We start from the raw sequence: 23,199 nt of genomic DNA on the forward strand, positions 1-23,199 counted from the left end.
GTCCATAGGGTTGTGAGACGTCGAGGATCTCACATTTTCTAGACAATTGATTCACAGATGGCGGTGAGGTTGTCAGCCTTACGTGCCATTTACTATCAGGAAGATTTTTGTACTCTTCTCTAAGTACAGTTAGGTGGCAATGACATGTAACACAAATGGAGGGGAAGAGGAATTCATATAAGATATAGGAAGGAAAGCCAGAAGGAAAGAGACCACTGCGAAGACCATGGCGTAGGTGGGTGAACAATATTAAAATGGACCTTAGAGAGATAGGATGCGATGGTACGGATTGGATTGATCTGGTTCAGGATAAGGACCAGTAGATTGTTCTTTTAAACATGGTAATGAACATTCGGGTTACGTAAATTGCTCATAAGTTCTCGAGTAGCTGCAGAATTGGCGGCTTCTCAAGAATGGCTCAGCCCATGAGTGAAGATTCTTGGTACTCATTTCTGTTAGACGTTGAGCAGCCATAGTGCTTCTGGAAGGATCAGATGAATTGAAAAAGCCAATAACCTCAACGGGAATCGAACTCACGACCTTCCGGCTTGTGACATTACGTAGCGAACGCTTCTTTCCACGTACTTTCCAATTCATTGTTCACTTACCACCATAACGTTCGACATTATACGTTGTGTTCTGAGACACTGTCAGCGTCGTTAAATAACCAAAAATAAATGAAATACAAGAATAATGTCCCAGAAGACCATAGTGTTAAGATTCTTTGAGTCGCATCTAGGATATGAATTCAAACCAAAGATGATCATCAGGGAGAAGAGAACATTTCATAAATAATCATACTTTATCAACACGAGGGAGGCTGCGAGAGAGGCACGCGGTAGCGAAGTTGGTTGAGGCACTATGCTACAAGCCGGAAAATCGAAGGTTCGAGTCCCAATGAGATGGACTTCTCAGTTTACCTAATCCTTCTAGCTTCACTGCGGCTCTGGGATCGACTCAGCCTCTACAGAAATGAGTACAAGGAATCTTCCTGGGGGGGGGGGGGGGGAGCCGGCGTGTAAGACTGAAAACATTACCGCCATCTGTAAGCCGATTGTCTAGGAAATGTGGGAACCTCGACGTCTCACAATCCTATGCGCCTCCACGGCCTGTTACAGGGATAGTTCTACCTTAGGATACTGTGATACTGTGTCCGTACATAGAAAATCGACTTGAAAAAGTCCAACATATTCGTCTACGAAACAATTAAATTCCTAGAAATATGTAACCACTCTCATAATTAATTGGTTATTTGCTTTTCATGCGTACAACAAATCAAAGTACACTGAATTTATGCCACTGTTATATGTTAAAATATCATCTTTCCCAATAACTCACAAATTAATCTTAAAGTAACTGAATTTGCTTGAAGTTTGTTATGAACATCATGCCACCACACGTCGCCCCTCCTTTGTACTTTCTAATTTCCCACGATCAATAATACGAATACAGCCGTCACGCTGAGTTGAGATTGGAGCGACAGAGGTGTGACTGCTAGCGCACTGGCGTAGCAACTTGAAATGTTATGTGATAATAGATTTCCGAAAATGTTCCATTTAAGATAACCTTCGTGCTGAGCAACAATATATCGGTCTTCAGAATTTGTGTTTATTAAACTGAGGTTTAGCGCAATAACTACTGAATTAGGAGGGTACGCGGTAGCGTAGTTGATTGAGGCACTATGTTACAAGCCGGAAGATCGCAGGTTCAAGTCCCGATGAGGTTATTGGATTATTTTAAAATTTACATAATCCCTCCAGCCGCACTATGGCCCTGGGGTCGACTCAGCCTCTAACAGAAATGAGTACCTGGAATAATCTTTGGAGTAAAAGGTGGCCAGTGCCTAGGGCTAACAACCTTGTCGCTATCTATGAGCCGATTATCTAGAAAATGTGAGAACCTCAACATCTCACAATCCTATGGGCCTCCATGACCTGTTACAAGGATACCTTTACTTTTATTTACTTTTTACTAATGAATTACATATAAACCTTTATAATTCTGTATGAAGATAGATCATAAACATTCTCACATTTAAAAATGATGAATATTGTTCATATGTTAACAATTGCAAACATGGATATTCATCTTGACAAACCGAAATTTTGAGGTTATGTCTTGCAAAATTCACGTGGGGCCTAATCTGAATCTGTAAGCCCATGAGTGGAAATTGTGAGCATGGATCCAATAATACAGTTTATATTTATATCGTAGAATTTTTGCTGGCATAACCATAATCATAAACATATAGCAATAATTCTCTGGCCTTATATTCTGTAGTTTCTTATTTCGAATTTCTCCTAGTACATGGAATGTTCTGAGGTTCATCGTGATATATCTCAGTCACTCTGGCAAGTGCAGCAGTAATAGTCATACTTAGATTAGAACACAACCTCTTCCTACCAAATCCATTCCAATTCATTAGTTGTCAATCATTTGACAATTCGAAGTTGAATCGCCTGAGTTAATGATAACATCGTAAAACAAAGAGGAAAACCAAGGAAATTTTATTGTTTGAAGGACAATTTTCGAGAGGACGATATTCAGTCATAACTTAATAAATAATATCTCTGACAACCAGAGATATGCTATAATTACTGAATGATAAAAATCTGATTGCATTATTTTGTATTTTTGGGTTATGACCTCACAAATTGATGACAACACTGTGAGGTAAACTCCTGCTTCAAATTTCATTCAATCATTCATCAATGGCACTACAGCCCTTTGTTGCGCCCTTGCCTCTTCTTCGGTTTCGTAATCTCATTTATACGGTCGGTAGGACTCACTGGACGCGTGATCAGCCCTTCACAAGGTCGCTACCTAAACACAGGACAACACAAACACAGATAAAATGCATGCACAGACATCCATGTCTTCAGTAGAATTCGTACCCACGATCACAGTGTTCGAGCGAGCGAAGACCGAGCGGTCACTGTGATCGGCGCTTCCATCTTCAGGATCTCCCTATTCCTTCCTAATGTTGGTATTAACCAAGAAATTTGTAGGACGTCAAAACCCCTGAAGATATATGTCGGACCATCATCGCCGTGAAAACTCTGTTGATTTTCCTTACTTAAATCTGTTTCCACTGATGATGTCGCTTGCTTTACTATTCCACCATGAAGATGGAAGCAGATGTACACTTCGGGTTTTAATCCCAGAAGGTAGTAGCTTCCATACGCCTCTCCGTTTAAAATTTTACCTGTGCATAAATGTGTCTGTAATTCTTTAAACTTCAAGGCCCGTTTTGGTCTGTACAGAATGTACCGGATGCGTAAACTGTATCGACCACCGCTTTACAGAAGGCTGAGTGACGGGTCACGGCTCTCTACCTTACACCCCGCAATCCCGCGTAATAAATCGAACCTCCGTCACGCTTTCATCTGCCGGACTTAATCTTAAATTATCATTTATATTGCCTTATACACCGCCCACCTTGGCCTCGCGGTCTAAGGCATGAACTAGCTTCGCGGAAGCTAGGATCGTGAGTTTAAATCCCATTCAAAGCACGGATGTCTGTGCGTGCGTTTCTTCTGTGTTTGTGTTGACCTATATGTTGGTAGCGTTCTTGCGACGGGCTGCTTACTCGTCCAAGGAGTCCTATCGTCTACGTAAAAAAAGATTAGTAAACGGTAGAAGAGGCCAGGCGGAGAAGTTCATGGAGGTAGGCCTAGGCCCACTGGGGCTGTAGTGCCAAGAAAAAGAAAAAGAGGCCAGGGCCTAACAAAGGGCTGTAGAGCTATTGGTGAATGAATACAAGAGCTTGTAAATTGCAAGTCTTGAAGAATCAGTAAGTCAGTGAAGAGAAGCCTATGGAATGTGACACCGTGTAGTCGGATATATGGCCATTAACGTTTTTAGAATATCTCTCAACTTGAACAGGACTGTACGGCGTCACGTCCCAGAAGATTCATCCACGTAGTAAACTTCGTGACAACCGGAAACCCAATCAGCAAGCTTTTGTCCGATCTGTCAAATTGAATTGGAATTGATCACACCTTCAGTTTAAAAATCCATTTTCTTGTTTCTATTCCAGAAACAATGTCATGATTGAAGATCTTTTCGACTTTTTAAGGTAAATGCTGGATAGGTCTTCGAGGGCAAATGCCCCAGTTCAAAGGTTACCATTAAAGTTTCGTGTTCGAGATGCTTTAGCTTAATTCTGGAACTAGAGGCCGTCTATCGTAACTTACATATCACTTTGCTCCACCCCGGCTTCCTACCACATGCGTTCTAATTCTTCATTCATAAGAGTATTCACATGAAACCTTATATTAGCTGTGTAAGTGAAAAAAGTCAACCTGATTACACAGCTCCATAACCCAGAAGACTATGGTAAACACCTACCAGATCACACGATGTCATGAGCTAGAAGACTATGGTTACGACATACCAGATGAGACGGTGTCATGACTTAGAAGACTATGATAATCACATACCAGATTACACGGTGTCATGACTTAGAAGACTATGGTAACCACATACGAAATTACCAGAAAACCGCAACCGAAATCTTCACCAACTTGAAAACATTCAACCTCTGTGAAGAGAACTATCTTCAGGGTTGCATCGATGTAGTTCTCAGAGAACGTACAGAGGGAGATGACGAGCATTACGCCTACATCTTCTGGTTGCATACCTGGTTTACACTTCACCTCTGATGATGGAGGTAATATGTTCCTCCGAAACGTCGGTTAACACAATATCTACACTGCACCACATTCCAGAACACAACATTCTTCATAGTCACCGCCGTCAAAACATGAAATCTTACATGATATCCATTTATTCTCTTCTTAGGCGAAATAAATTCCGACAAATATACGTAATTAAATCAAAACTTTTCAGTTTTCAGCTTTACACCACAGTGTTCTAAATTAATTCAGCTGGAAGTTCGTAATAACACGAGTATTGGTAGGATCCAGAAACATGTCTCTGTTATGTTGCAGTATGTGTGTTGGTGAAGGATTGTGTGTGTTGCACTTCCTTCATTTCGGAAATACCTTCTTTATTTTAGGAACAAAATTGGCAGAGTGTGTCCTGTTTTGTGTCTCAACTGACATCTCACAGCAGCATTGGTAACTTCACTGAGACACTACAGCTGTTTCGTGGGAGCATCCCATTTCTGAAGCCTTAAAAGGGGGAATCACGCAACCATGGACCTGCATGTCTATTATCTGTGGGCTTAAAAGCAACCAATGACCAATTTGCTTAATTTTTCCATAGTCGAATATTTTTTTTTGCAATTTGCAACATATTTTTACGTGGATTGAAATGTTCTTAAAAGTGAAATTTACTACAGCAGTTTAAGAAATGCTCAGTGTGAAAAGTGACAATTGAAAAAATTTGTCCAATTCAGCCCCAAAATCAGAAAACCGCGCTAGTATTTTTAGTAAAAATGCAGGAAGAAAACAACAGAAATCGTAGCGTGTGTGTATAAACTTATTTACCTGATTATGGCCATAGAATGGGGCACGCGGTAGCATAGTTGGTTTTGGGGCTATGCTACAAGCCGGAAGGTCGCGGATTCCTAGTCCCGATGAGGTCATTGGATTTTTTTTTTTTGAATTGACCTAATCCTTCCGGCCGCGCTATGATCCTGGGGTTCACTCAGCCACTAACAGAAGTGAGTGCCAGGAATTAATTAAATAATTTTCCTGGGGAGTAAAGTGCGGCCGGCACGTAAGGCTGACAACCTTACCGCCATCTTTGAGCCGATTGTCTAGATAATACGGGACCCTCAACGTCTCATAAACCTATGAGCCTTCACGGCCTGTTACAGGGATAGCTTTATATTTTTACTCATGGCCATAGAATACCAAAATAATTTGTAAACAAGTAAAAAGGTATATATTTATTTTGCTTATACAAGAACTGTGATGACGGAAACTGTAATAAATAAATGAAGCAGAGTTTGTTTGTAAAAAATCTGTAGTTTTAATCAATAACCAATCCAAAGGCAGTGTCATTATTTATCCATGGCCAAACATTTTTATGTACATTGCCTTCCATTCTTACGCAGATGACATAGAGCTCTTTTAAAAGCGGTAAATGCAAACAGAAATTCAAGAAATTCTCAGTGTGTGAATGATAGCTGAAGAACCATCACGAAGCAACAGAGCTCAGGTTTCCTTCAAAGTGTTAATTCAGGTGCGAATGCTCTCTGCAATCAAAGCGAGCTACTTTGTGTCAAAACGACGGAGTGACAGAGGGTGTGTTTTTTACAGCGAGCTCCGGACCGCCGTAAGAGACGCGCTGGCGGGAAGGAGAGTGTCTGAAGTCGGTGACAAAGTGGACAGGTCCCTCGTAGCATCATTCGACATTCTAAACCTGGTGCCAGAGAAGAGCGCCACTGATTACGATGGTACCCTGGGTGTTAATGAACCTGAGGGTAAGTTACTTCTTTTGTCTGCACGTTTCGAATCCATTAACGTACAAAGGGGACAAATAAGAGCTGATTTTTTAATTTCGAAACATGATTTTCCTACATGTTCTTTAGACAGGCTTGGAGTCTGACGAAAGTAGCATTGCTTTATCAGAGTTGAAGATACGCGTGACAAGATTCAAGTACAGTATGCGCCAAAAAAGAGCAGTACTGAAACTCACGCACCTCGAACGCGCATGTGCGTTTGTCGACGGGGCATAGCTCCAGCCGCACGTGTTCCCAGTAGTGAAAAGAAAGTTGTGTTGTGCAGTTGTTGCTGGAAATGGGTCTCTCGACGGAGGAAAAAATATTCATAGTTCAGTATTATTTCCGCTCATACGCAAGTGGTGGCCAGACAACTCCCTTCCTTGGTTTTGAGCGGCCAGATGTTATCGTCCAGAAACCGCTACATAGTACACGTATGACGATATAGTGTGCCGTGTCAGCACACGGTATATTAGGCCCCTACTTCATTGAGGATGAGAAAGGCAATGCTCTTACCGTCACCCAAGAACGCTACAGGGATATGAGAAGGTTCTGTCGTGCAAGGGGCCTTCACATGAATAGACAGTGGTATCAACAGGACTGCTTTTCATTTCAGTACTGCATATTTTGGCTCATACTGTAAGATTCAAGCGATTAATTGTTAAGTTTTCAGTTTTTCAGATAGGTTTGTGTTCATCTATATTGTGACGCTATGCATGTGATAATAATAATGCAAAGGAATACACTGATTGACATTTTAAGCATATGATCTTCTGGAATATGAAACTATGTTGTTTCATACACAAATACATATGTTTCAGAGAACCCTACCTACCAGTTCACATGACTTCACACCTAGCAGAATATAACCTTAATATTCGCTGCCGTGAATACCTCGCATCTAATTAATTAATAATTCTATTAGAAGTGTCTGCTCACCACTTCGTTGTAGCTTGTGTAAAACCTGTAGGTCTGACCATTTCGATTCTCCCCTCTGATAGATCGAAAGTGAGATTTACATTTCAGATGATAGCACCTGCAGGTTGGAATTTCCGGTTTCCTTCTGACGATGGGATGGTAGTGAAGAGTAGTAAAATTGATGATGATGACCTACAGAGAGGAACTCAAGGTTAATGTGGAAACCAGACTCTTGTGATGGTCCGGTATCTACCACACACATAAATTCATGATTTCTTCACATATGAGATGAAGAAAAGTCTTTACTGTTGCACCACAAGGTCACAGTTCGCGACTATAGATTGTGTAAAAAATTTAGCTTCAACTAAAATTTTAACTTATTTAATCTTACAATATTTCGGGTTTTGTTGGCCGTGACCAGTGAATTATGTTTATTTATTTGTCGTTTGTTACTTAACGTCGCTCTCAGTAACAAATACGCCATTGAGTGAATGATTGGGTAATGGTAAATTAAAATTATGTAGAAGGAAGCGGTCGTGGCCTAATTTTGAGGCTCAGTCCTAGAATTTGGCTGAAGGGATTCAGGCAAGCAGCTAAAATATGTTTTCTAATGAAACACTTAATTGCGAAAATATCTACATGTAGACAGGACATCATTTTCAACACCTCTTGTGATCTGTGAATTGTAACTACTTGATTCCAAACATAATCGACCGTCAGGCATGCTGATTCATTGGCAAAATTCGCATGCGCCTCGCGGTAAACAGCGCACCGGTCGCCGTGAAACGTAGATCCGTGAACTCATCAAGTGAGTACAAATATTGCCTGTATCTGTTTACAGTAGAATAGCCTCCTATCCACTGGGTAGTGGGGGCTCTTTCCCCAGGGGTAAAGACACGGGACATGAAGCTGACCATCTACTTCTATCCATAGCCGAGGTCAAGAATGATGCGCTATACCTCCACTACCCTATATTTCTTCATGACGTGGCACTTAATTTACTCTTTACTTATACTATATTTTTCACGTGAGCCTAAAATTCGCGCACTCGTTCTGCGAATTTATACCTTCCTGAAAATGAGTCCTAATAAGCTGTAGTTTTGAGAGCTTTCTTCCTTTTAGCTGAGCTGCTGTTAATACTTATTATAATATCGTCTTCGCACTTGTTCTGCATTTCCAGCCCCCACCCCCTCCATCCAACGAGCGCCTCTAACGGAAATCCTTCAGACTAAATCTTTCTGCTCTTCGTGCCTCTGCTTTGGTTCCATCGCACGCCCGTTCGCTTAAGCAAATAGGACAGTCGCCGTTTCCGTGACTCACAGAGGCTTCCACAAAATTTCGTTGAGTGCAAATTCCGAAGCTTTTAAATACCGTGAAAAATCTCGTATACATTGGGACGATGAGTTAAATATCTCGCTCTCTAAGTGTGATGATTAATTTCATGAATTAAACTAAAATATTTTCTATTGGTATAAATAAATTGCTATGCGAAGAAGCTATGATACTCACTTTCCTTTGGATGTATCACTCTGTGTGGTACAGGTAGCAAGAACTGAGTGTTAATTACTAGTGGAGAAAAGCTCGTTGGAGTTCAACGGGTAATCATTGCTTTTATATCTTTATATTTCTCCACACAGCTTCCTTTCCTTTATCCCCTTTGTATCTTTCATTCCTTCCTCCGTTAGAACAGTGATTTAATCTACGTCTTTATTATCCATATGGCAGAGTTTCGAACACCGAGCTGCTGCGGGCGTAAGTTCATAAAAACTACTACTGCTCCAGAATAACATTATATGCATACATGGGCGTGACCTGTTGTCGTGTCCCAGCAGAGCCCCGCAGAGAGACCCATGCTTCAACTTTCTGTTTTCTTCCAGTGGGCGCCAGCTGCAGCATTGCGACTCTGTATCCCTTTCTACGACGTCCTCTACTGTAACTCTGTTCCTTTTTCACACTTTTATTCCTCCAGGATTTTGACTTACACGGCCGTTTTTGTGCCATTGGACTCCTGTAGACGCACTGCGAGCATTAAAGACACAATTTGTTGGCTTCGGGTAATTTCGGATTTTCGTCATTTGTGCCCTTCACTTTTCTTGTGTGAAACTCTTGTCGTATGTTACATTATATTACCGAGCTGGCAGGCGTGGCGGTAACTCTCTATATTCGTACTCCAGAGAGGCTGGGATCGAGTCCTAACCGGGACATCTGCTGTCTTGTCCGAGGTTCTTTCTTGGTTTGCTGAACTCCGCCCCCTCAGAGAAAATACAGAGACAAAGGCACAAACCCTTCTTTCCAGACCCATTCATATCCACCATCTGTCGCTTCCTTCCAAATTCATTTCAAGTCATCTTTCATGATTTACCCAACCATTCAATGCTGCTTAGTCTAGATGTTGACATTGACATAAAACAACTCAAATATAAACAAATCATACCTGTGTTTATCTTAAACCCGAGACAATCCAGCGGTACAGCGACGGGCTACGAGCTACGGGCTACGGACTAGAAGGCCCGAATTTCGGGATTCGATTCGGGAATCTTCTCCATTGCGTTAGGGGCTCACCCAGCACCGTATATACGAGGAGGTACCCAAAGGAAACCGAACTTATTTTTTTAAAACTTATTTATTCAAATTTTAAGCACTAACCTTCAATCCCCTTCCAAGTACTCTCCACTTACACTAATACACTTGTCTAGTCTTTTATTCCATTTTTCAAAACATTGTCTAAATTCATCTTTTGAGATGCTTGACAGCGCCTCCGTCGTTTTTTTCCTTCAACTCAGCAACATCAGCAAAACGCTGAAAAAAAGTTTTGATCATTTCGGGACTCTTCTTTCAAAGCACAGCATGCTTCCACGCGACCTTGTTTTTGTTTACCAGTCAGCAGTCGTGGCACGAATTTCGCAGCCACCCTTTTCATTCTCAAATCTTCTGTCAAAATTCGCTGAACTGATCTCCAAGTCACTCCCGACAGCTCCACAATTTCTTCAATGGTCCGTCGTCGATCTTCCTTGATGATTTCACGAATTTTTTCAACATTTTCATGTGTTCGGGCCATTGCAAAAACGACGATCACACAAAACAGTTGTCACTATAAACTCTGCCGAAACTTGCCCTTACCTTCTGAAGCAACGGTAGTCGGCTTATCGACTCAGGAATGTTAGCTCTATGCGCTCATAGCGGCAAAACGCGGTACTACAAAAGCTCTGCCCACAAAAAAAAAATAGTTCCGTTTCTTTTGGGTACCCCATCGTATAGAATGCCTACTCAGAAGGCCAATATGCCAGGGCGTGAATTTGACCACTCACCTCATGTCATTACTTCATGTTGTGAGTACCTAAAAAGAGAAGTTCCGAAAAGAAATAGAACTTTCTTTCCCACACCATCGTCTTGCGTCTTTATCTTGTTTGGCTACTGTACCTACTTTTAAGGAATGACGTTTCGGGTTTTTGGTGTTTCTATTATTATCTTTCATTGCATACGACTAGATTTTTTCTGGTCGTGCTAGTGAGAACTTGTATAATATCCTGTGCTTGCATATAGACCACGTGATGTCATAAATCCGTTTAGGGAACTCGAAACTTTATTCTTGTCAAATTCAAATAATTTAAGATATCTTGAGTCAGTTTCTGTTTCTTCTTTCTCTCTCTCTCTCTGCCCTTCTTTCTTCCGGTTACGCTCACAGCCTGTTTCTTGAGGAAAAGCAGTCGGACCAGCGTTTCTTGGGTCTTCCTGAAATTTGTTACTCCTTTTGGTATACTACATCTCAAAAACCCTAATAATTCTGTCTTCCTTCATTCTTGATATATGATTAAACCATTCCTCTTGCCTTTTTGAAATCCATTCTCCTATTGGCTGAAATTCGCCCTGTTAATATCCTGGTTGGTAACAAAATCTAATCTTGTTTTTCCCACTCTCAAATTATTTGAACTTGACAAGAATATGTTTCGAGTTCTCTTCCTTGGAGTCTTCATCTCCGTGGTTTCTAATAGTTGTTTGTTTTAGAAGTGTCTGCGCGTGTCTCTGCAGAACATGTAAGTACTGAAGAATGCCGTCTTCTGGGATGTGGTGCCGTATAGATCTCGTGTCAACCGACGTTTAGGAGGAACATATTTTCTCTATCTTTAGGGTAGAAAATCCGCGAACGAGGAACCAGCGTGAGTAGGTGGTTGCAAACTGCAAACTGTAGTCACTTGCTTACGCACGGGACCTGCTTGCTGCCAACAATAAAATGGTATTATTCTCCATTGCTGTAAGGCTATTGCTGGCTTTACTTCCTATTATATGTATAAGGAATTTCTTAAAAAATTCTTCGTTATTTATGTTAGGGTTTTCTCCCTCTAAATAAGCACACATGCGTAAACAAAGACACGCACGGTCCGTTATGTCACACATTTTCGCTGGTCACATATCTTATTCAGTCTCACACAAAACTCAAGAAATATGAAATTTTAACAAGTGTTCCCTCGTGATGTAGCCATGACATGTAGGGGGAGAGATAATCAAGATGTTCAGAAACACGGAGAAGACATGAATACATACTGAATTCTATAAGGGTCAGGACATGGTGACCCAAATAGTAACGAAATGATTTGAAAGGGAAATGGGTGACATCTATCGATCGCAGTGTGCAAGTGGGAACTTCCGTGAGAAAGTGAGCTAAGGCTTGGTTCCGTCAGATAAGGCTTTCCAGGAACTTCTTGCAACCTTAGAAACTTCACTGTGAATTCTGAAGAACATCTTTTCCCCAGTATGTAACGAATTACGTATCCACAAAACTATTTTTTAGCATTCTAAAAGCAAAAAAAAAAAAAAAAAAAAATATGTGAATCCATTACACACACTATTTTACGTCGAGGGTTAAAATGTTTGTGGTACTGAGTTCGTCGGGGCTTCAGTAATGAGCTGCTTCTAAATTACAATTAATTATTTACTATAATTAGCGAATCTATACGTATAAATTTTGTACCTGATATTGTGTCCTTTCACGACCACCTGATTAGTGAGTACAGTCGAGAAACAGCGACTTGCATAGAATACGACAGTTACTTCATACTTCATAAAACATCAGTAGTTAGGTTTGCTGCAGATGTAGAAAGAAATATTGACCAGTTTAGAAAAATGTAATAAATGTTGAATCGAGGCGGAAGAAATAAAATTGTTACGATTGGTACAAGTTTCTAGGAGATTAAATTAAAAGAACCACTCAACAAATAAAAAAGGAATTAAAGATATATTTCCCCAAAACATAAGATAAATAATTCTGTGCACAACTGGAGAAAGCGTTCAGAAATTGTTGGACCAAACCGATTTAAAAAAGGAAAGAACTATCCATAGCTACATGCTCGTAGATTAAGACTGAGATTAAATTCGCAACAGGTTTGTGGGTCTAATCCCAAGAGGTAACCTGTTTCCTCAACTTTGTACATTTCAGGAAATCATGTCTGTGGTTGAAGAAAAGTACCTCTCCACTTACAACAGATTATTCACTTGAAACAAACCGAACGCTGTGTCCATGGTTTTCATACCTACACATTTGCTTGGAAATGTATGAAGACGAAGAACAATACGATGAATGATAATGTGTTTAGTGGCATGTGAACGCCGAAATCCATGATTGCATCATTTATGAGCAGGCCATAATCAAGACTAGGCATACTGGCGAAAAAGTGTGGCATTCTTTAGCAACATAATGTCGCGCGTATTAGTGACTAAAGACAGGGTTAGATTGGTTAATAAATTTATTGTCCGCTTGCAGGTAGTAACTACAAATAACTACAATACTACTGTTGATTTCCACACTACAAATCACTCCCTACTAAGTCTTCTCACGCTACTTTCACTAGTCTTTACTCAGTAACCGCTCTCCACAATGGTTATTCCCCTGCAGTATTTTCACTAGAAGTTTCATGATAATGAACCTTAGCAATGGAGATTCTTCAGCTTTCGCTGCCCGCTGGTTAACATTCCACACTTGAACTCTCAACCGTACTGCAGTCACTCGCTGAACAGAACATGGCCGATCGAGTTATATAGCCTTGGAGCGGATCCATAGAAAACACCACCTGCATCACATATTCTATTGTTGTATGACGTCACCGCGTACGCGTACATTGCGGGCGCTACATAGTAACAGATGTACACGTTACGTATCGTGACGCCTTTTGTGTTGTTGCTCGCGGTCATTACCCAGCAACGGCTAATGTTTACGGAGTCACCTCTTTGCTACAGGTCTGCACGCCATAATAACATTCATAAAGAGAATATTTGGATCTAAATAAAGGAAAGTAACAGGAGGGCGAAAAAATCTTCATAACAAGGAGCCGAGCTTTATAATTCAAATTTCTCTCTTGAAGAAGTGTGTCAGTTCGTCAGGTACGAGCTCCAATGCAGTTAGCAGCCCCAACCGCCTCCTCATCATTGCATTCTCCAGACGCAAAAGTCTATTTTCAGACCCAGGACTTTTGTTGGGAAATAACAGGAAACAGCAGGGCAGTGTTTGCAAATGCATTGGACGAGGAAAAGTGAAGCCCTGTTATGACAAATACGTACATGTCCTACAAACCTTATCTCGGTTAGTGGGCTCAACCAAATCCACTGCTTATTCTGCTGAGCACGGCTGATTCTAAAAATACAAATATACACAATCACTCCTCGCTATATAACCTTTCCCCTTCTACCGCGCATTTCCTTACCCGCAACGCTACTGGGAGAAAACAAGAAAAAGGAGTTGTTTCCGAACATTTCTGATGCGATATATGTTAGAATTCAGAGCCTTTACAAGAGAACGAAGAGGGCAGGCGGGCTTTGTTCGCCAGGTGCTATGTATGTACATATATCATATATATATATATCGTTAAGGAAATTGAGGGGACTTTTTCACCAATGTCTGTTATGTTGTGGTGTCAGTCATTTAGGGGTTTGGTGACCAGCCTGAGCAGGTCATCCTTCCAGAATATGGATTTTAAACCTTTTGACACTACAGAATTGGCGGTTATATTTAATCCGTCTGGGCTAATAGCACCTGGTCCTAGAATACGGAATTGTATATCTATCCTTTTTACATATCTGACAGTCCCTTTTAACTTTGGGAATAATATCTTCAGAAAATGCTACGCTCTTCTATCTGGACTGCTCAATGCACCGACCCAAAAATGTGAGGTTAAACACGTACGTTACAGGAAGAGAGATGTTACGTGGCAGCACGTGCTCTTAACAAGCCTGTCGCAGTTCTTTATTGCAGATGCCGCATACAGCAACTAGCGCGAGGCTCGTGACAGTATATGCAGTATGTACTCGACATGTTCTGCTTGTTACAGGCGACAATGCCGCAGTCTCGTGGAAGTCAGTGGGCGAGGTGACAGGGAGGGCGGTGCGCCTGGATACGATCGTGTGGCCTGGCGGTGAATTGGTGGTGGCGGGTCTATCTGCCCGGGCGAGGAGCGTCTTCCGCATTGTCACTGCCCTGGCACCCCCATTCGTCATGGAGGGTGAGCTTGACGAGGACGGCCAGTGTCTGCGCGGCCTGCCCTGCCACCGGGTGCTCACCTCTGACAAGGACAACCTCACACTCGTCTTCAACGAGATGGAGACCCAAGAGAGGCTGGAGGAAGAGGATGAAGAATTACGTGCGTTAAATACACTCACGCACTCTCATTAAGTGGTTAAGGCGAAGTTCCTTATGTGTGTCTTGTAGGGCAAAATTTGTCTGGGTAGGGAATGGTTACCAGTATTCTTACCGGCAGCTTTGTGTAGTCACAGCGGATTCTGGGCGCCCACAAGAATTTCACTGCCTTCAATACCTCGATTGTTCGCTCGTTATATAAAAGCACATGGAGATTCCCTCTCTATGGCCCAAATCTCTGTATACTTCCCATAATTTATAAACACTTAGAATTTGTCTATGTTCCGATATAAGTTATTGTAACATCCTTTTGCGACGGGCTGAATCCCCGCCCAAGAAATCCTACCAACTGTGTATAGGATACAGAAACTGAAAAAGGGGCCGAGATCAAACAAAGGGCTGTAGAGCCACAACAAAACGAACCCAGAAAAGCGACTGAGTACTGATAGAAACTCAGACAGGAAAGCAGCTACACCGCTAGTTCTGAACCAGATATAAGAGACTGTATCAGTTCCGAGACAACCCTCTGCCTTCTCCTTTTCGTCTAATCCAAATTCTGTTTCTGAAGTATTTTTAAGTAACACTCAGTAATAATATCTCTTGCATAACATTGGTAGCTGATTATGTGTCGCTAAATAACTTATTACTTAATATCTACATCACAGGAATTAAGGAGTGGAATATCTAATGTTATCTTCAATATCTTACCTGTCAATTTTATCATCAGTTTCTTTGTCAGCCCAATTTTATCAGACAGCCTGTGTGTCCACCAGTTCTAAATTTGTGATAGTCACAAGTACATATCTTATGATGCTGAAATATGGCTGGGAAAAACAGCTAAAGTAGTTTACCACAGCAATCAACTTACAGAAGTTCCTTTTATAAAAGTTGAGGCCCATCTGAGCTCCGAACTCAAAGCAAAGTTTGTATACCAACTTCGTCTCTATACTCGCAAGTTCTATGTTTGCTTCGCACTTGGGTGACCCTGGATTAAACCCTGAAATCAATACAACTAGTAGGGGACCACAAGTTTTCCCGCCTTGCTCCAATAATTCCTCTGGTACACAGTACATGTCTGATAATGGAAAGTTAATACATGGTACTACAAGGATTCCTGATAACAACCAAATGCACTTCCCCTAATATCTCTGGATTAGAATACAACTTAAAGTTGATACAACTGATATTGCATGAATAAAAAGGGCAAGGCATAGCCAAACTCACAACAGCCGTAGTCATAAGCGGTAATCTGTTTCAGAGCTACCCTCCTCCTAAGATATGTGTCTTAGGGGAATTAGGCATTCCCTTCGAGTAGTTAACTAATTCCATGAATTACAGTGTTTCTCGAGGAAGCAATAGGCGACCAGCTAGTCAAGAAGTTGCTGGACTTTTGTCCGGCAACAGAGATCCCCAGATCTCTATTCACAGGAACCCGCCACTGAACCATATCTTGAAACAGAGCACTCCATTTAGCAGATCATATTTCTTTAAAATCCATTTATTATAATTCTGAGACCTCTTCGGTAAAGTAATTTTTCTGAGCAAGTGGGCAGAACAGAAGTGCTCTGTCTGTGTATTTTGGAATATTTCGTTTCTACGTGTAATCTCTGTCAAGCTACCGGCTATCCTGCCTGAGGTTTTCTTTGGACTCTCCCAGTTCATATAAATATTATATTTCTGAACATTATTCATCATGTTTTTATCTAAAACACCGTCTTGTTTATATTTAAAAACACAGAATTTCGGAGACTGGATTTTGTCACCGTCTTCAGGTAAAACCTTCTGAGTTGGACCCAATCGAAAAAGCTAAGTCCCTATCTCCGGACCGGAGATAGGGACTGTGTTTTAGATATAAAGAGGACGATGGATAATTTCCAGAAACTAAATATTTTTGAAAATGTAACATCATCACAGACTTTTGGATCATATGTTCTAGTTAAGTTCGAGATAATATTATCAAGTGTAGGGGTGTATTCTTGAAGAAAATTAACGGGTTCTATTTCGGATGATTGGATTTATTGGCACTTCGGTTACAATCTTTCTTCATTACAATTAATACAGCGCTATCGCTGTTTTACATAATTTACAGTTCACCACTGCACACGCACGAGGATTCTCAGTTTCCACTAGTCGTCTCCTCGCAACGGATCTCAACACAGAAACTAGCTTTTCAGATCATTATGAAGTCGTCTTGTCATTTCTTGTTCAGTCATCCTGGAATCTCGGAACTCAACTAAAAACTCTTCTGGACTCTCTTAGCTGCAAGCGGGCTCGTGTTATATAGCCGATGCACGGACACCGCTGAAGACAAAGTTCTACCGTTGCGTAACGCAGACCACACGCCATGTTACCATTAACAAATCTAAACATCATACTCATTCCTTGACAAAATGTAGTTCAGAGGTGCTACAGATATTCATAGTGTCACTCCTCAGATTTTAGTCTTAATCATCTATATTTATAGGCCTTTGCTCTTTTTGTGCTTTTTTTGTTTTGTCTCAGATAAAGCAAAGCCTCTATTTTGAGTTCACTATTTTTCCTTTCCAGTTCTCTCCCCTCGGATTGTGCCTCGCTCTATTTCCACGCGAGCACGCATGCGTATGCACACACACACACACACACACACACATAAATTAACATAAATAGCATTCCTAAGCAGTGGCGGCTCGTAGCTAAAATTAGTGGGGGTGCTGCTCCAGAAAATTTGTAGCCTTTGTACAAGGCATGTATAAAAGGAAGCAAATATGTATAAAAAGAAAATTTATTCAAAAATTTGATAAAATCCTAAAAGAACAAAATCAAACATTTTTTACTTACTTTAACCTAAATTGTTACAGTTCAAGCTTAAACTATTCATTTAAAAATGAAATCCATTCTTTTTAACCTTTATATTATGCTCATTGATTGAAAGTCTGTATGCCTCACTAAGTTTCTCCTTAATACTTAAGGTTCCTAAAAGTGACAGTGAAGCTACATTATCAACGTGCTTCTTTGACTTCTCATGCTTTTCAGTTTTTTCTTTCATTGTGTTTATATTTCTAAAACCATCTTTTGTCCACGTTACATCACCCCCAAACAGCAAACACGGGAAGCAAAACAGTGCATTTTTTACTTCACAGCCATTTGTACCATTCAGAATTAAAGCTACGAATATATTTCTTGTTCTTGCTTATGCCTGGCTGAGATATTAGAATATCAGGTGTTAAACGACCTCTTTTCTTAACTGCAACTTTCTCATGGAGAGACAGTTGTGAAAACTTAAGCTGTTGAAGTTCACTTACAGTCACAGAACTTATTTCTCGGGGATGTAAGGCAACGGTTAAAGTTTTCTGTTAAATAAAAGAACCGAAAAAAATGAATCAAATAGAATAGCTGGAAGCAGGATAACAATCTAATTCTACAATTAACTCATAGTTTTTAAGCACAACACACGCGGAGTAAAAAAAACTACCTTCCACCAGCACGCCAGGGTCGGCACCGGTCGGCACTGTCGTTCCTGCAGTGCTCCCTCTCCCTTGCAGCCTCGCGTGTAGCTTCATATGTGCGCATGCGCACAGTCAACGAACACCTCGCCGCTGGAACTGTGAAACTCACAATTCCATACAAAGATTTGACTACTGACATTAAGCTTAAGGATTATATATTGTATTGTACAAGTATAAAGAAAGAATTAAAGAAAAAAGGACTCATTATATAAATGTTATCGATAATACCAAGTGGAAATTGGGGGTGCTGCAGTTCGCAGTGCCCCTGTTCCTAAGTTTCTTTAACTATTCAGTCAGCCAGAAAGTGAGTTGGCGCTAGTAGTCGGACGCCTACTCTGGTCGAAAGGGAAGCACCGTTTCAAAACACAAAAGTGGTCCTGGAACGAACAAAAATATTGTCATGGGTCCCGACAAGACTCGAAACCAAGAATAACTTTATTGGCGAAGGCTAGCAGCCAATTGCTGCACTCCACTTAACAATTTACTTGCAATGGCTGGTATTCCTGCTTCTTACTCGACTGTCCTAATTTCGGTCGCCTCTTAAATATCCCTGCCGGTCACAGTGGCCCCTCGGTCTAAGGCATGAACCGTTCCCGCTCGTTCGAACTGGGATCGTGGGTTCAAATCCAACTTAAGGTACGGATGCCTGTGTGCGATTGTTCTGTTTGTGTTGTTCTGTTTGTAGTTATCGGCCTTTCGACTAGCCGATCCCCCATCCAAGAAGTACTAACGGCTGTATATGATTAAGAAATTAAAAAAGCGGTCAAGATCCAACAAAAAGAACTGTAGAACTATATATAGATAGATGGATAGGTAGGTAGGTAGGTAGGTATATAGGTAGAATGTCTCTTAGGACGATTTCTATTTGTTCCCTTCTCTTCCTGTTAACAAATTCTGGGACAGCATTTTCATTGTTATATACCTACAAATACCGGTAAAGTAAAACTTACTGTTGGCCTACTTGAAATATATCATAAATAATATTTAATTTTAATTTTTCCAGCTTTGACGGATGAGGAGTCGATGCTGAATATTTTAACTGTGAAGAAGGAGCCGAAGACCGTCTCACACGATACAGAATTCCAACATCACAGTCAGAACTCCGAGGATGTGAGACGTCGACCTTTGGCTTCATCTTCCTCGGCATTCGAACTGCCAAATAGTCAGCAGCGATACAAATACCGGACCAGTTGTTGTTATGGATTAGCTATGGATTTATTAGAAAACATTGCTCAAGAACTGGAATTCGATTTTCACCTGTACATCGTAGCAGATGGACTGTTTGGGACTAGAACGCGTGATGTCCAACCACAAGTTCAGTCAAGATCCAAGAACACAGTAGCGGAACCGGATGACACCAAGTGGAACGGTATTGTTGGTGACTTAGTGTCTGGTGCAGCTCACATGTCATTCGCAGCATTGAGCGTATCAAGTGCTAGGTCAGAGGTTATAGACTTCTCAGCTCCATATTTCTACAGTGGAGTAAGTTTTCTTGCTGCTCCAACCCAAAAGAGTGAAATACCCTTACTAGCGTTTCTCTTACCATTTAGCCCAGAACTATGGATCGCCATCTTCACATCACTGAACATAACTGCCATGGCTGTAGCTGTGTATGAATGGCTGAGTCCTTTCGGGTTGAACCCCTGGGGTAGACAAAGGAGCAAGAACTTCAGCATTGCATCCGCACTGTGGGTTATGTGGGGACTGCTGTGTGGTCACTTGGTAGCATTCAAGGCTCCCAAGTCTTGGCCAAACAAATTTCTTATCAACGTATGGGGAGGCTTCTCTGTTATCTTTGTAGCGAGTTACACAGCCAACATAGCAGCCCTCATAGCTGGACTCTTCTTCCACAATGACGTCAGCAATTACCACGACCGAAGCGTAAGTACATGTTGAGTTGATATAATTTACTTGTAAATGTCCAGATGAAGTCCAGAGGTAGTGTAGTAGTAATCTTGGCTGAATTGTGGCAGGCTATCGTAAACCTCGTATAATTAACCACCTGCCATAATTAGCCGCAACTTTACAAAACCGGCACAATCATTTTAATATAAATATGGCGACGCCTCTTCATCATTTCCATTTGCCTGTCTTGGTTCTTGTCAATTTTCTTGCGTTTCATTCTTTGCAGATTTATTCTATGTTGGTCACCTATGTTGCCCTTATAGAGAGTGTACCATCTAAATTGGCAACCCAAATTGCAGTCATACTCATATTCTTACAGGTGACATCAATATAACAGAAAAACTTAATTTTATGTTTGTTTTATTGCTTACCTATGGGAACTTACGTAACAGCTTTACAGCAGGAGAAGAATACCTTCATGAAGAGAAGCATTCGCCAGTTTCAGTTCTTTTGTGAGAAGTTGCGTTAAGTTGTTACGGGCCATTTCTGACAATAGCCTCTTTCAGTTCTTCCAGGCTTCGAGGATTATTCGAATAGACTCTTTCTGTACCAAACCTTCACAGAATGAAGTAGGGTGATGAGAGGTCTGGAGATCGGGGTGGCCAAAGACCATGTAGGGTAGTGTGGAAACCAAAAATATCTTAATAAAGAGATTCTCTTGCTCAGTGATCACTTTTCAGAGACAACCTAGTTTGTTGCGACAATCTTCTCAAAATTTCCGTGGTGATCGTGTTAGGATTTCTTCAATGTCGCAAAAAATACCAGTCGTAAACATTCTTCGAGGCCGGACATGCTTCTTATCATAAGCAGTTCATGTGCTCCGAAATTTTGTTGTCATATTCGGTACTTGGCCTTCATCATATGCATTGTTTCATTCTTCAAGAGCATCAGAAAACAATTTCGATCTTTAGTATTGCTCGAAAATTAATAGAAGATCTGTTCGTGAGTACAGCGTATTCACATCTACTGAACATTTGCGCAGCTGTAACATCAGCCTAGAATGAGGGTTAAAATCGAATGTCACAAAGTTGGCAGAGTCCATTGTCCATGAAGAAAAAATATCATATTTCACTTTTTATGGGATGTTGTTTGTGTTGCTCTTTAAATGATACACTCTGTACTTGCCAACTAACACCTTTTTCTGGTATCTCTTTGTTACAGATCCATAGTTACCAACAATCCACAAAATGGTTAATTTTCATAGCATGAATTTACAGTAGACATTTTGCATTTATTTTGTACCCTTGATGGTATGCCGAAATTCATAATTACAATTATCTGTCATCCAGTTAGCCCAAAACATGAGTTCAGTCTGTGTAAACATCAAACACGAAAGTTAGGATAATTAATAACAGAAATTCAGCTATGTTAAAAATAATGCCTCTCTAGATGCTGACTCGAAATAGATTTAGACACTTGGCTTTTGTTTGCTTTTTAACATCTTAACAAAAGTAATACAATTTAAAACGACTAGAATTTTATTTCTCTAAAAATAAACGACAGCAGAAATTTATACTACAGTCTGATTAAAATAAAGTCCTGCATATTTTCTAAGCGTGATTTCTTCTATATCTCATTGTTATACATGTTCTTTTATTTAACATAAAATCCCATACTTGCATTATTAATCACACGGCATAGCGGGGGAGGAATTTTCTTTGTGTACCAAGAAGTCAAGCAAGCCACAATATTTCTTGCTATGGGCATGCATAAAGCAAGGAAGCACAATTACTTGGAAAGGTTAATTCAGATGTAGATGTAGATATTGTCACGTGTATGATTGACAGCAGACGGGGTTTGCATTGGTAGTTGGATTTATTGTACACTTAGCAGATCGTAACTACACGTAACTACAGCACTATCGCTAATTCTCACACTCTGCAGTTCACTACAGCACACATAAAGATTTTCAGTCTACTGTGTCTTTACCAGCCGTTGTCTGGTAACAGTTTCCAACGGCTGACGTTCCACTTACTCCGGATTTCCAAATTATCCCCGTGCTAAGCTACCAGCTTCTAACAGTAGCAGCTCACAAGGATTGAACGGCAACAGCCCTCTAACTTATTCACTCACCTACTACTCGCTCCACTTCACTCTACTCAAATGCTCTGCACTCACTATTATCCTCCTTATAACATCTAGGTACAGACCGCAAAGAAAACGCCGTTCTTCTGTTGCTGTATCCATTGTTACTTGCGCAGCCATCGGCGCAGACTGCGTAGAAAGCACTACTTTTCAGCAAGTCCATTGGCACATGTTAGGAATCTGTTGCCTAGCAACAGGTGTTGTTTACAGAGTCATTACTTAGCAGCGGGTCTACATGCTAAGTATAGATATAGGTAAAAATAAGCCTCAGATTGGTAATATCGTGAACATTTAATTTTTCCCTTGTACACACGTGTAGTCCAGCTGTTTATACTAGTCACAATCAGTTACCTCCACAGCTACTGTACTGAATGAAAAGCAGGTTTTCCCTCCAGTAGAATTTAATTCGAAATTTCATTAACTCTGTGACTCAAAAGCGTTACACATTGAAACGGGTATGGTGCTTTGTATTTTATTAGAGTTTCTCCTCATGCCTTCGGCTCAGCTGTTCTTTCAGAACAGATGAGATGTACGGGTTGAGGTTATGGTTTCCATAACAGAGACGCATTACTGCGTTGTTTGAGATGTGAAATAGAAACTCATTGTCACTTCCAGCTAACATCCCTATTTCGTGCTGAGTAATAAGAAAGACAATAAAAAAAAAGGCAAAGTTGTCCCTGTGCACTATTGAATATAAGAGATAAATGGAACTGGTTTACAATCATGTCCAAATATTGGTTTGTGATATAATTTGTAATGAAACTTCCGGT

General features: G+C 40.7%; 1 protein-coding gene across 1 annotated transcript in view; it reads left to right on the forward strand.

The window, feature by feature from the left end:
- LOC111871114 overlaps window positions 1–23,199 on the forward strand; it is a 538,192-nt gene that overhangs the window by 491,788 nt on the left and 23,205 nt on the right. Inside the window, exons 7-9 of the mRNA XM_023863948.2 lie at window positions 6,231–6,394; window positions 14,650–14,958; window positions 19,443–20,320. Coding sequence (XP_023719716.2) covers window positions 6,231–6,394; window positions 14,650–14,958; window positions 19,443–20,320 — 1,351 coding nt within the window. The remainder of the gene's footprint in view (window positions 1–6,230; window positions 6,395–14,649; window positions 14,959–19,442; window positions 20,321–23,199) is intronic.

The sequence above is a fragment of the Cryptotermes secundus genome, unplaced genomic scaffold, assembly GCF_002891405.2.
Source record: "Cryptotermes secundus unplaced genomic scaffold, Csec_1.0 scaffold152, whole genome shotgun sequence".
In the NCBI taxonomy this organism is placed as follows: Eukaryota; Metazoa; Arthropoda; class Insecta; order Blattodea; family Kalotermitidae; genus Cryptotermes; species Cryptotermes secundus.